This window comes from Osmerus mordax, chromosome 5 (genome assembly GCF_038355195.1).
Source record: "Osmerus mordax isolate fOsmMor3 chromosome 5, fOsmMor3.pri, whole genome shotgun sequence".
In the NCBI taxonomy this organism is placed as follows: domain Eukaryota; kingdom Metazoa; phylum Chordata; class Actinopteri; order Osmeriformes; family Osmeridae; genus Osmerus; species Osmerus mordax.
Genome location: NC_090054.1, coordinates 9,336,801 through 9,352,071, shown reverse-complemented (window position 1 = coordinate 9,352,071; position 15,271 = coordinate 9,336,801). Strand labels below are relative to the sequence as shown.

The 15,271-nt window shown below is 42.9% G+C and overlaps 1 protein-coding gene across 3 annotated transcripts in view; it reads right to left on the bottom strand.

Annotated features, from left to right (window-relative positions):
• marchf8 (membrane-associated ring finger (C3HC4) 8) overlaps positions 1-15,271 on the bottom strand; it is a 62,237-nt gene that overhangs the window by 43,227 nt on the left and 3,739 nt on the right. For all 3 annotated transcript variants that reach the window (XM_067236190.1, XM_067236192.1, XM_067236191.1), the window contains exon 2: positions 7,888-8,084. In XM_067236190.1, coding sequence (XP_067092291.1) covers positions 7,888-7,983 — 96 coding nt within the window. In that variant the 5' untranslated portion in view covers positions 7,984-8,084. The remainder of the gene's footprint in view (positions 1-7,887; positions 8,085-15,271) is intronic.

Genomic DNA, 15,271 nt, shown 5'->3' with positions numbered 1-15,271 from the left:
TTTTCACATCAAGGAACGAATTATAAAAAAGGAACAGAAACTAAAAATATTGAAGATGAAAGTATAAGCCCAGTACATTACCTTGACATGATGCATACACACAATTATTTTCTAACCTTTCCCTTTACAGGTGTAGAGAAAGGCATGTTGTTGTTCACCACAGCTAAAGCTAGTCTAATGACAGTCTATTCTGTTGCTGAAGTGATTCATTAAAATGTGAAAAGTGCAGCACTTTGTCACTGTAATCACTAAAATGGTCCAAGGATAGAGTGCAGACACGGACGTGACATAGTTGTATAAAAAAAATGACTAAATGTATTGGTGGGTGTACCTATCCAATGCAGATAGGTTATGGATGTTGTTATTTAGGAAGCATAATGCATGGTGATGAATTATATGTAGGGATAAAATGATCATTCTCTACAGGATAAAAAATTGAGAGAATAGGAGACCTTCGGCAAGTGAGGGAATGAGACAAGGTCATCCATACAATCAGGGACTGATACTTAACTAATAACAAGCGCATTGGGTTTCCTTATCTACCTGGACTGACTGTTAAATAAACCATGGGGGAATTTAGGATCTAGAGCGCTAATAATAATTAAATCATGCTTTCCAAACTAGCTCAACAAGTTGCCTTGCTTGCTGCAAAATTTGCTCAACATGCTATATAGTTTGCAGCAATGTAGCCGCCATTTGGTGGCAGAAAGCAGACTTTCTATCAAGAGAGACCGTGGATCACCTGAACGGTGGGTAAATCCCAGACAAGTTCTGGACTCCATACTCTAGCAGCCCAGTAGTCTGACACCAAGACAGAATACAGTACCAGTAGCATTAAGCAGTTTTCTCAACCGTGCCCATGGAGAATGAACTTCAACTGAGTGTCCATCTGTAGGTCTGTCTACCCATTTTTAGCAAGTAACCTGTGTGGGGACTTAGTCATTTGTGAGGTCTGTTACTTTAATCAAAAAACGTTTACATTGAAATGATTCAAATAAAACTAGAAGTGCCTCTTGGATGCAAACAACCTCCAGTATTGTACATGAATAATAAACTAGACTCAATAATAAGTTTTGCAACTTCACAACAAAAAAGAACCAAAACCATCCAAACAGGTTTTAGGAAAAAGGGAGAACAAACACACACAGACAGCAAGATGTCCCTAACATGGCTAACTCCCACTTACACCTCACACAATCACACAACCTCTTCAACCTAATGTATTCAGAACTCTATTTCAAGTACGGAGATTCTGAGGCAGGGGCACTAGAGCTAACCTTCAGCATGGAGAACAGTCAACTTTCAAGTGTTAGTATGTTAATGGATGTTGGTAGTGAGAGGAAGTGATGCTGCTGAGTTAATTACTGGCTATCAGCTCCTCTGCTTGCCTTCTCTGCCAATTGTTCCTCTGCCCAAACCTGTGAGGGATGAGAAAACCATTCTAGTACATCCATGGGACAGAGAACGCCCTTACAGCCAGGGAAAGTCTCTAAACAGATCTTCCCATGATTATGTATTATATATTTGAGAAGACACACATGGACTCTGGTGTCCCACTGGTGTAAAAGATTACATCAACCAGAGGTCCTTGCGACTGCAGACCTGAGCGTTTGTCTTCTCCTCCAAATGTAATCCGTTTTTTAGCACTTCAATCTCAAGTGCTTGAACACAGCTCAGTCCTCAGATAGAGAGACTGAACAAGTCCTCAGACAGTCTGGCTGACTAGAACAACACCAGATGCTTGTGTGTGTACTTGTGTGCGTGTGTGTTTTTGAGAGAGAATGTGTCTGCACGTGTGTGTGGGTAGAAGTGTAGAAGTCGAGTCACATCTACCATCTGATCAAGAGGGGATTCAATGGAGAGCCATTGAGACCAGCTGCACCGTTGTAGCTAATAATCTTCCAATGCCACCTTGTCAACACTTCCACCAGGCCTATACTTAATAGCAGAGATACATAAAAACACAACCTGCAGCGTTAAATCATCCTGTTTCAGCAGTGGTTTGTATACGTTTTGAAAACATTTAGTCTAAGAAGTAGTAGGCAGCTTGTGATGGATGCAGAATGTGATTGAACTCAGAGTTCAGAAGAGTTTGGTATGTACTGTAGAGACTGCTGACACATCAAAATCCTATGCTAGCAAAATTGCTCTTGCCGAAAAAATGAATTAAAGTTATAATCTTCCTCTGCCAGCTCCTGCTTTAAAGACAGGCCAGGCCACCTGCTCTGCTTGGCTGTGTCTGTGTATGTCTGGGCCTTCATGGCACAGACATACACAGACATGGCTCTTAAATAAATGAGGCATTGAAGACATATCACTAGCCTACTATTAAACTAACTAATCATGCTAAACTGTCACAGTAGACAAGTTAATACTGTCCTGAATCTGAGCTTCACCATCACCCAGTCTTATTTCAGGTTTCCATTGATAGAACCTCTGCACTAAGCAGGTGTTAACATGTCTACTCAGGTCACACTTCTTCTTATGATGGCCCTCTGCACTCCTCAAACAGCCTAAAGGCTTTGTGGGTTATTTGCATGGTATTTCCATTACCCTGGGAACATTTTAGGGGGCAGTGGCAGTGGTGGTAAATCACAACTTAAAGGTCCCATGACATGAAAATGTCACTTTATCAGGGCTGCCAACTTTTCCAAAAACCTTGGCGTGGGATTTGGTTGCCCCTCCCCGAGCTATCGCAAGCTTCCCCCCCCAGGCGAGCTTTTGCGAGCTTCACTCCCCCCCCAGGCGAGTTTACATGGCTGTTTGCGGGTCAATGATGCTTCACTCTGTTAACCTGTGCCTTGTCCGTTACTGTTTACAACGTTAGCTTGGCTACTTGTTTGGCGTTGTCTTTTCAGCGTGAGATATACAATGTGTGGCGTGAGAGTGTGAGAAATTGTTGAAATGCGTGTGTCACAGGGCGAAACCGTGAGAGTTGGCAGCTCTGACTTTATGAGGTTATTTAACATTAATATGAGTTCCCCTAGCCTGCCTTTGGTCCCCCAGTGGCTAGAAATGTCAATAGGTGTAAACCAAGCCATGGGTAGTTTTCTCCGCTTTTTAGAAAATGAGAGCTCAAACGCTCAGTTTTGAAAATCCCCTATTGTGATGTCACAATAGGGAAGGTTACCTCCCCTTTCTCTGCTTTGCCCGCACAGAGAATTTGGCCCACCAATACAAAAACGAGCTACGACCGTGCGAGCACGACATTGGTTTTTCCTCGAGACATCATGGCTTGCAAACGACCGAAGCATGGCAGTTAGCCCCGCCCGTTTCTTCCTCACAGCATTTAAAGCTACAGACACAGAAACAGCGCATCCTGAGGAAAGCTCATTGTGGGACTGCTCATAGTGCCTGTAATTCTGCACCAAGGCTGAATTTCGGGAAAGAGGCTTCAGATACAGTATTAGGGGACCACTAAGGCCTATACAAAAGAATCAAAAACAGCATGTCATGGGATCTTTAAAACATGTTTTCATAAAAATACTAAGATTGATACATGGACATTATAAAAAGCTATCTTCTATTGAAATCAGTGTGAACAGATTCACACTGATTCACACTGATTCACACTCTATCTCAAGTGGCCAACAAAGTTTGACAGTGAGACCACAAAAAAGGGCTTTTAACATCAGTGTACCAGAAGTAGTAGTGTGCAGTATTGTCAAGCCTACTTCCTTTTATAAGTGTACTTCTTATTACGCGGTGGGGATCTGGAGCTAGCCTGGCTCTGCCCTCCTACGTACTTCCGCTCAATTTTATTTTTGCTTCTGTACATAGGTCTGGCCATGAGGTACGTAAGTCAAATTTTTCAGGTTGATTTTCTACCGGCGAATCAGCGAACAGAGGGAGTGGCTGAGAACCATGACGTTGATGTTGTGCGCTAGATGGGGTTGTAGTTCCGTAATGGCGGCGGAGAAAGATGCGAGCAAAGCCATTCGGTCCGTTGTGGCAACGCTGCCAAATATCCAACAGCTAAAGCCGGAGCAAGAACAAGTTTTTTGTTGGTGGCCATGATGTTGTGGCCCTCCTCCCCACAGGGTTTGGGAACAGTTTGATTTCCCAGCTACGGCAGCTAGCTCTGTTACAGTAGTGGTGAAGGAATTGGCTAAGGCGAACGCTAGCGATTGGTTATGGCAGATCAGAGTGGCTCTGGGCAGATCCAATAGTTTTAAACTTCGCCTACAAGGAAGTCAACGCTTGTCAATGGAGCGAGGCCAGACTCTCTGTACAAATGCAATGTACGAGAGTCTGGTTAGGACCAGGCTAATCTGGAGCTGCCTCCGCCATTCTTTTAAATCGACTCTCCGCCAAGATACCCGCCCTTCTCTGACTGATTGGCCGTGAACCTGAAAAAAAAAACGATAAAACCAGAGTCATAGAAAAATATTTTTCTATGGCTCTGGATCAAACCAACAATGGCAGCGAGTATTACCCAATCAGGGGCAGAATAGGACGAGTCTTCACAGAATTCGGGTGGGATGATTTGCATGGGATGCTGCGTTGAAGACAACTCAGAAAATACGGGACAAAACCCGCCCCGTATTGATTCAAAACGAGACGCGCTATTTTATTCTCAAATATGGGACGATTCCGTATTTTAAGGGACGGGTGGCAACCCTACTAACCACGTTACTATGACTTCATGTGCTACAGAGCTTTCAATGCGAGCGACAACAAATAAATAGAAACAGGGCGTCCAACAAAAAGTTCAGCCAAAACGTTGCAGCATCGCGTCGCTCGCGTCGCATCCAGTTGGGACACGGTGATAAGGTATATATTAGTTGATTCACGGGCAATAGAAAACATACATTACACACTTACTTTAGTTTTGTAAGTGTGTTGCAACGGCATGTTGTAAGATCGATACATTGCAGTGCGGTTTATACTCAGATATACAAACACAAAGCTCCTGGTGGGGTGCGGTTTATAGAAAATTCTGCTTATTTTCCAAAAAATACGGTAGCTACTGGCTTGTTTTAATGACTTATCCAAGATGCATACTGAACATCATGCCTCTCTATTTTGTCTGCATGTACAGTCATGGCCATACGTTTTGGCAATGACAAATGTTGTATTTTGCAAAGTTTGCTGGTTCAGTATTTGAGGAAAATGTTTTCACACGTTTCTATAGAATACTGGAATACAATAAGGCGATGAGTAGATTGCAACACACAGATGGTGACAGGCTGTGTCTCACTGTTATGTAAGATAACACCATACTAAATGTAAAACTCCATAAGCACTGGGATCACAATTTAGCAGTGCAAAGTTACTGAAAACATTAGCATGATTAAAGTCAGCAACGAAAAGATAATTAAGATAAGCTAGTAACACACAGCTCTGACTATGGATAAGTTTAGGTCTTAAGTAACAAGACAATGTTCACCTTTCAACTTCTTCAAACCTGTACCAGTAATGACTCTATTCTCAGTGCATACATAATCCACCCAGAGAGTTGCTTATCTATCATGCCAGACACAAGGTAGTCTCAGGTTATTATATGCTAAATTGGAAACCCGCCATAGAAAGTCTTTTTTCCCCATAGCACAACTCCTTGGTCTGAAACTCTGACATTGCATTCCTTCCACTTTCTTCGTAAATCTCCTTTTCAGACCCAGTTCCACACAGGTTAGAGCATGACTAGAGGATTTTGTTCCCAGATAAGAACTTCAGGCTTGGGGATCAGAGAGCAGTCATGATGTTTTTGAGAAATGCCGCTTTCTGAGGAAAAGGTTGACTAAAGCGTAATTTCTTTACTTCTCTGAGGTGCTACTAAAAAGACAAACTTTTTTGTCTTAGAGGACCAGATGGGCTGCTCTGTGTGACTAAATTACAGACGTGAACACTCATGTGAGCTTTCACACACACACAAACACAAAGCCCTCTGCTAGCCCTCCGCTGATCAGCATTCTGGTTGAGCACTAGCCGTTTCTCTCTTCTTCTCTCTATCCCTTCATCCTCCACCACTCCAACAGGTCCGGAGGGAAGACGGACCATTTTTTCCCACCATTCCTGAGGGGAATTAAGGGAGCTCAGTCTGAGGGAGGTGAGGGGCAGGACTGATGATGAGGGCAGACCTGTGTTAAAGTACAGCGTAACAACCGAGAGAGATTAGGTTTTCTATCCAAAGACCCCTGACAAATTACATGGCTTACATTCTACAGCCTCATCCTCTCAGACAGATGAGCCTCACCACCAATGATAACAGAGCAGGACGTGATATTGTTAGCAGATACCTGTCAAATATAGAATCAACCTAATAGGCAACACTCATGAAGTACTCACAGTAAACTAACCACCCTTCAAAATATCTTCCCCCCAAAATTATATCTATCCTCTGTGCGAGAGTTCGGAGATTCAGATAATCTTGTTTGTGTGTGTATGTGTGTTTAATGGCCTGATTCTTAATCCACTCCACCATATGTACAGTGTTGAGTGGCCTCTCAGGAACACCTGTGTTGGCGTGTTGCTGACTCTACACAGTGAGGCCCGACCCTGAGCACGCTCAGACACATTGTCTTACCACCTCCCTTTGTTCTGTCACTCAGCAACCAACTGACACTAAGAGCCCTCCTGGGCAATGCCTTATGGGAGAGAAGTTATGCATGAGGAGCCAGGTATAAATGAACCAATCACTGACCGACTGGCCGGCTGGGTGTAGATGCAGATAAGCATAGCAAACCACTAACCACTTTATTTGTAAATACCATTTGAATGTACTTCAAACATGCTCCTCTGCCTCGAGAAATGCAGTTCTACTAGTACCGTATTTCTTCGAATAAACGCTGCAGCGTTTATTAAATAATGTTCATTTTTGGTGCAGCGTTTATTCGAGGGCGGCGTTTAATTAGTAAGGGTGATTTTGTGAATTGTAGCTGCAGTGCAGCCATAGACAACTTCGTTGCTGGCATTGTGACAAATGAATCATGCTGCTAAAAACGCAGGTTTCATTTACTAACGCTGACCTCCTTGTCTATTCTTTGTTTGTCAATGAGTGCGGCAACTCCCTTTCTCATTGGCTATCAATTAGGTGTGCGTTGGTAGTACAACTGTCTCAAATACAGGTGTTCTACATTGTGTAGAAATCTGAAGCAGCATGCCTAAATGTTCATACACGTTAGCTTTCAAACAGAAAGTTATGTACGTGTAATAAATATTGGGGTTGAATTTAACCAATTAAATAACCGTTTTCAGATTTTTTTGGTGCAGCGTTTATTCGAGGGCAGCGTTTATTCGAAGAAATACGGTATGTGGAGTTGCGGCTGACAGGCAGGAGTTGCGCTGACAAGTGTATTAACTTCCTGTCTGCCTGCTGATAACTGGTTTTCGCCTCCATCCCTTCAATAGAATCCAGTAAAGTCACATGTCAGTAGTGCAAAGGAGCAGGAACAGAATCATGGCATTTGCACAAAAATCTATGGAACATGAAGAAAACGTTGACTAAGAATCTCCCTGTTTAAAATATGTCTCAAATATTGCCCTCAATGGAAGCACAGATAAACATGCAAAACATACTTACATAAAGCAAACTGCTAATTCAGGTTTGTGATCCACACATTGAATTGTGTCTGGATCTCCCTCAGTCAACTCACAAAGCTGAAGACTGTATTAACCCTCTGAACTGAGGGATCTGAGACTTTTTTTAATCAATATATTGTCCCAGCTTGGAGTATTACTGCTGGTTAAGCCATTTATTCGTTCCTCTTTTCTGGACACCTAACAAAGCTGTGGGCTAGTAGGTGTGACTGTTTGATACTATGACTCAGTGAGTGTCTGATTGTTCCTGTGTAGCTATATGAATGTTTTAAGATTGCACACATAGATCCGCACAACACACATACACAACCTGAATACACACAGAAATACACACACATCCAGTCCTACCTGCTTGTCCTTGTCTTTGGCCTTCCCACTGCCAGACACCCGAGAGGAAGTGACATCACGGGGGATGACAGAGATCTGGTGCAGTGGCATGTTCATCCCAGCGGAGCTGACCAGGTGCACTCACATGCACACTTCCTGTCCTGCTGCCACGGCAACAGGCATGATGATCTGAACTGTTAATCCCAGCCTGTACAACCCTGTGTAGGGAAAACAATTCATAAACCTAAAGTCACACAGCAAACAAAAATAACACTCACAATAGAGACATACAGTTGTGATAGAAAGGACAGGGGCACACATTACACAGACCAACTCTTCCGACTAAAGCAGTCTGGAGACTGTGTACCCAGAAATCAATGTACCCAGACTTTGACTAAAATGAAATTCAGGTCATTTGGCATTCCAAGAGCAGCCTATATTGGTCTTTCAGACCAGCCTTAATCTTTTTTGCAACCGGTGCTGTCCTACAAAATATCAAGCCAACATCCATTGAACAGCACACAGATGATTTGACATTCACACATGCCTTGTGTTCACATGAGACTGTCTCCAGGCCACAACAACTTCTCTGTCCTCACCGCAGCCTTGTTGAATGGATCATGATGACAAGCAAAATGTGTCCGTGTAGGCCACCATGGGAGGTTATAAAACACTGTTTATAAATAGACAGTTCTATCTTCTGCTAATGTGCCATCTGCACTGCCATTGACATCACACAGCAATTAAGCTTCTCCGTCCCTCTCTCTTTTTCTCGGTTTCTCTCTTTATCTTTCTCTCTCTCTTCATTTGTCTCTGTCTATGCCTCCTGCTCAATCTGTCCCCTCTCTCTCACTCGCTGTGAGGGTGTTTATGTGTCTGCCAACGCTGGGGCTCAACTGCTGGGAAATGGAGGGATAGGCAGGTGTTTGGTCCGTGAAATACCAACAGCAAGATCGCTGGTCGGTGAGAGAATGGGGGAAAAGCATGAGGTGGGAGAGAGAGAGAGGGTGTGAGAGAGATGAAGAGAGATAGATGCAAACATATATACACACCCACACACACACAGAGAGCATTTGTTGAACTGCCCTGTCGTCAAACCGTTTTGTACCAGCGAGAAGTCGGCAAAGATTGTCAAGGCTGAACTGTGACCACACACCTGTGAGGAGAGCAGGTACTGGATGGGATCCACCCATCACACTTTCCCCATCTCCAACCCCCACTTCTGATAGCTCGACGCATAGAAAACCGACAACCCGTTCTCTGTCAGTACAACAGCTGGCTACATCATCAACACAGGCCTGGAGGAGGCCACCAGATACAACAAGGAGGAACTAATGCCATAACACTAATCAAGAGATCTGTTAGTCAAACAGGAGAAGAATAAAGAATAACACATATGATGGTGTTATATACTGGCCTGGTCCTAACCAGACCCTCGTACATTTCATTTGTACAGAGGGTCTGGGATCGCTCCATTGACAAGCGTTAACTTCCTTGAAGGCGGGTACTCTGTTGAAGTTTAAAACTATTGGATCTGCCCAGAGCCACTCTGATCTGCCATAACCAATCGCTAGCGTTCACCTTAGCCAACTCCTTCACCATGGAGCTAGCTGCCGTAGCTGGAAAACCGAACTTTTCCCGAACCCCGTGGGGAGGAGGGCCACAACATCATGACCACCAACAAAACTCAGCAAGGATTGTTCTTGTTCCAGCTGTAACTTATGGATATTCGGCAGCGTTGCCACAACCGCAGAATAGCTTCGCTCTCATTTTTCTCCGCCGCCATTACTGAACTACAACTCAAACTAGTGCACGACATCAACGTCATTGTTCTCAGCCACTCCCTCTGTTCGCTGATTGGACCTACAAAAAATTTGTTTCTGAAAACCGACTGATGCACTGAAATCCCAGACCTAGTATAGAAGTAAAATCAAAATTGAGCGGAAGTACGTAGGAGGGCAAAGCCAGGCTAGTTATATATACAGGACTACTGTCTGAACTGGTAATGCTGAGAGGATCCAGTATGGATCCTTGCACAAGCCTAGTAGGTGTGTTTGGTACACAATGTTATTTTTGCGTCCCATGACAGGGTGTACAACAGCACAGTGACATAAACAGATGGATGTAATATTACAATGCTATCTCTGGAAGGGGCAAGGCAGACAAAAACATGCAGCAATGGTTGATTCTCTAGTAAAGGGGACATGATCATAAATAGGACGGTCTGAAGGTCACATGTAGCTTCAACCGATTATTATGACACTAGAGGCCAATATAACCAGTTAAGAAATTCAGACACTGTTTAGAAAACAAAACACACACAAATACACACACTCAGATACACACACACACACACATTTACTGTTGGAAGGAAGTGATTAAGCATTTTGTAAGTGCCCCTAGAGTACACATGTACAAGTGTCAGATTCTAAGTAAACCTTTCCTGGAATCTGTTTTTAGTTTCAGCTGTCTGTTGCTGTGCTCTTACAGCATTCACTGACAATAAAACCAAATGCTGCTTTATAGTTAGAAGAAGACACAGTAGAAATAGATAAAACAAGTCTTACGGTTCTAGATCTTTCCATGTAATGTAAACATTTTAATGTACTGCAGTACATTAAAAAACTTCCAACTTCTGTTGCTCCTCTCACTCCCTCTCCGTCTTTCTCACTCCCTCTTACTCTGTCTCTTTATCTTTCTGTCAGGTACAGCTGAATCTTACCTCTTATCTTTATTGGGCTTCGCAGAATTCTTGTTACAAAAACTTAGAGGGGCAAGGGGTGTGTGTGTGTGTGTGTGTGGGGGGGGGGGGGTGATACTATCAGATGGGACACCAGAGACAGAGAGTAATATTTTTGTGTGTTGTAGGATTTATATTTGGAAGGTTTTACAGTTTCAGTTGTGCATGTAGCAGACCAAACATGTTACTTTGTCCTCTAAAGGCATGATATTTGGTCTCCTCCAACCCCTTGAGTGAAAACTGGAGATGGTTCAATTTGAATTTGTATGTTTTAGACATTCTTTATTTCATATAGGCGGTCTCCCAATTTTTTTATTAAGGCTGGGGTATATAAAGAAAAGCCAAACCAATCACTTTGAGTTACACTAAGCTAGTCAGAATGATACAGCTTATAACAGTTCATAAACTATGCTTTTAAACTGGGACAAAAATGAGGCCTCTGAATCACTATTTCAGTAGGGCTTTCCACGCTCCGGACATGTCCCGTAGTTTCTGGGGGTCAGTTTTGTATACTATGTTTGTGGTTAAACTCCAAAGTCTTAGTGTCAGTTGAACAACTGTTTAGTGATCAAACTTGCATTAAGATCGGTGCCCTGATCAAGCATCGGTGCCCGTCTTTTAACGGCCCGCTAATTAACACTAATGGGCGCTGATTGCCCGACGAGGATCTGGTTTGATAAATACCACGCAAAATGCGGAAATACACCGTCCGCTATTTGCGGTTGGGCAAAGGCGCAGATTAAGCTGCGGTCGCAATGTTAGTAAATGAGGCCCTCAGTATACTATTGATATTATGCAACATAAATGGAGGAGTTTATGTAAACTGGATTTACATAGGTGGGCTACATTTCCACTGAGGTAAAGAACGCGTGTGTTCGACAGCACTAATTAGAATCTCTGGTTTTAATAATTTGCAAGAACATGCAGTTCTTCCAGAGACTACAGAGATTAAGAGAAAAAGGAAAGAGATTAAGAGAGAAATAAAAGTAAATGGACTCTAATAAAGCCTGTAAAGGTTCTTGTTCTCTTTCTGTTATCTCTCTCTCTCACTCTCTCTCTCTCTCACTCTCTCACTCTCTGTCTCACACACACCCACACACACACTGTACTAAACCGCATAGATTAACCTAAACCTAGACCCGGATTACTCTTACTGACGTGTTTGTTACACGCAGAGTATAAATAATCATTAGGTTTCCATAAATGTAATTGTCCTTTAGGTTGCTTTGGTTATGGAGGACAGAGCAGGCATTTTCATTCCCTGCATTTGTAATACTTCAGTCATTGAATTAGAATATATGCTAATGTCATTCTGTTGAGGGTGTGATTAAGTCTGTAGAGGAGTTTAGGGAACAGGGCTCCTAGACAAACAGCTAGGCTGGCTGGGGACGTGTACTGTAGGACACAGCACTCAGCACACTCCTGTGACATCCTCAGGGTACCCATGAGAAGGAAACACAGGGACTTTCTCATACTAATGTTTCACCTTCTAGGCCAGTGTGAAGGACAACTGCCGCTAGATAGATCCCTTAAGGACAGACACTCCCACACACACATATGCAACACACACACACATACACACAGTGAAAACAATCTCAAACTTCAGGGGTACAAATTACACAATGAGGTTCAGAGGTTACAGTGACTTCCTGGCTACTGCAGGACAGGCTGGGTCTATTGTGCACAACAAACTACGCAATCGTTCATCCATAGTACTGTAGGTGCCCAGCATAACTACAAACTCAACAGGCTAAAAGCTTTTTTACTTTTTACGTTACCAGACCTGGTATTGGGGAAAGGGAGACGGCTTATAATTACAACTGGAGGATGGCCATAAAATATTATCAACAATGTTTATACCTTTTATAATAAAGAGTAATTTAGAAAGCAACAATGAGCAATAGGGTAACAATATTATAAAATAATTAACTGTCTGACTAGCTGCAGATTTGTTTCGCAACAATCCAACCTTCCTTACATTTTCTTATATAATTAAGAGCAAGCACCATGGACAGCCGTACAGGATACCGCTGGGACACGTTACAGACCATGAGTTGTTCTTTTTCCCACGTCCCAGACGGCAAGGCAGAGACACGGCCGCGGTGAAACAGCTTATTGGAAAACCAGAAGTATTAAAATGTGCCAGCCCACCCAGGTCGTTGAGTGCCGAGAGAGAAGGTGAGCGTCGGATGCTGACTACAACATTTGTCTGTGTGATTAGACCTCGCTTTGCTAGCTGTTGCAGAACACAGCCAACCAAGATGGAGAGTAAGAGTACCTCAAGCAATACCCTTTGAGAGGAAGAGCCTGATTTTGTTTAAAGAACACTTTTGTTAAACCGTTTTGTAATTAATAAACTACACCTCAGTGCGCAAACTGTTTGACTACGTTGTGCCTATGTGGCTTATGCCAATATTGCAGTGTTGCCACAAAAGACCAGCCAAAACTCGGGTTTGTGTTGTCAAAAGAGTCCAAGCGAGAACGTTTCCTTGAAAAGCCATACAGCAGCTGTCTGACCCAGACTCCTGATTACTGTCAACACCCCAGTAACACACACAAACATGACAGTAGGATCATCAACGCACGCTCAATTCCAAAACATAGAGAAAGAGGGAAAGAATGAGAAAGAGAGAGAAAAAGAGAGACAGAATGGAATACATACAATGTGAAGAGAAGTACAGATGGAGAGAGTCAGAGTAAGGTACAAGTTTTAATCTGAATTACAGATTTAGCTTGAGGCACAACATAAAATAGCTGGAAATCAAAAGTGGAGAAAAGTGCTGACAAAACCACCCCAATAGTCCAAAGGAGTATTTGAGAGAGGGAGGCAAGCACTCACTTACAAACATTTACCAGGAATTGGATACTTATAAAGAAACATAGGAAATCAAAGTACATGGGGACTTGCCATTATCCCAGAAACACTTATCTTAACAAAGGATTCTGCATAACAATATTTGTCTTTTGTTTATGTGTGAGACAGATAAAGAGATAGGGAAAGAGAGAGAGAAAGCAGAAATATTTTTCTGCTTTAGCCATCAAGTGTAAAGAGGAACTTGAGTGTCTGCAAACATTTGTGAACACTATGAAATTAGATTTTCTATTAAATGAAAATAACTGTTACATATTAAATACTGTTAATAGCCTATCCCCACAGTCCCACAGCCCCAAAAACCAGAACCAGTCCCATAGCCATACATTTGTAAGTTTTGTCCTGACAAAACTTACAAATGTATGGCTAACTGCATATGATATGCAGTTTGACAAGTTGATTGGCTGGCTGATATGATGACTCACACTTCTCTAAAAGACAGAGCCCAATGACAGAATAGGGGTTATGCGGAGCGCCCAGCGTTCAAACCGGAAAACAGATGTAATCATTTCCGCTGCTGTGCTAACCCAACGGCAAACCCAGCTAGTTCACACAATCAACAATAACATTATTATTATTATGAGCATTTTGGGCGTTTTAAATTATTTAACTGTGAAGACTATGTATTTATCCAAACCGTTTAAGTACCAGATGCGGGAAAATCCGAACAGATGCAGTCTCACTCAGATTGCAAGTTTTACACAAATCACACCAAAACTCGTACGCTTGACTTCAGAATTCCCAGTCTCTTGAAAGCTGTACGGAAGTGTTTTCCGCATAACCTCCCCAGTGTCCAAAGGGGAAGAAATTAACATTACAGGTGCATATAGACAATGGGATTCCAACCCCCCGCCCAACCACACCACGCCCAACCCTGATATATCGAGAGCTGTCCTGATTTAGGACCTCACCACCCCTCCAACAACCAAGAAAACCAACTAGGTGGACGAGGGTTGTGTGTCAGGCAATTCACCATGTGGTCATTTCACCACGCATATTACATTGTTATGGGAAGCACAACATTGTATGCATTTAACTAACTGTTACCAGAGACACACGGTCATAACACTAGGCATAGCAGAAAACATTTCAGATTCCATAGATAGCACTGCAAGGGTACCCATACGTAAACAGTGCCATCAGTCCAACACTTCAAGTATGCAGTGTTAATAACTGCAAGACACACTGTGCAGGTCAGAACATATTTAGTTAGATAACACCAAGCCATTATCAAAGAACGATATGATTATATCACACTGTGTGTCTTCCTGTACCTGCCTAACCCTTACCCTAACCCTGCCTCACCTTAACCCTAACACTTGTGTCTGGGCCCTGGAAGAGTAGCAGACATGGGTCAGAATACTGGGTCACTTAAATGTTTTTGAATAACTTATCTGTATGCAGTTGTTTCAGCAAAATGGAACAAATGACCCATGTAAAACCCACCCATCTGGCATGCAACCAAATGACGGGGGGGGGAATACATGAACTCATTGTCCCGTGGTGAGAAATCTGTTTCGGTTCTACAATGAAACTATTTTACAAGAGAGATCTACTGTACGCTAGCCTGACATGATTGCACAAACCTCTGTATGCTTCAGTCTCCTGCCTGGACAGTGGGGTGCTGAACAAAGTATGTTAGTGATACATGACAATCGCCAGGGTCACAGGCAGAAGACGACCTTGAGGCGCCATGTAGACAGTAACAGCACCATCAACTACAACTTTACCACTCAATTCACTTCAGCTGAGACAGCCCTCCTACATAGCTGAAATACGGGCCTGTCCAACAG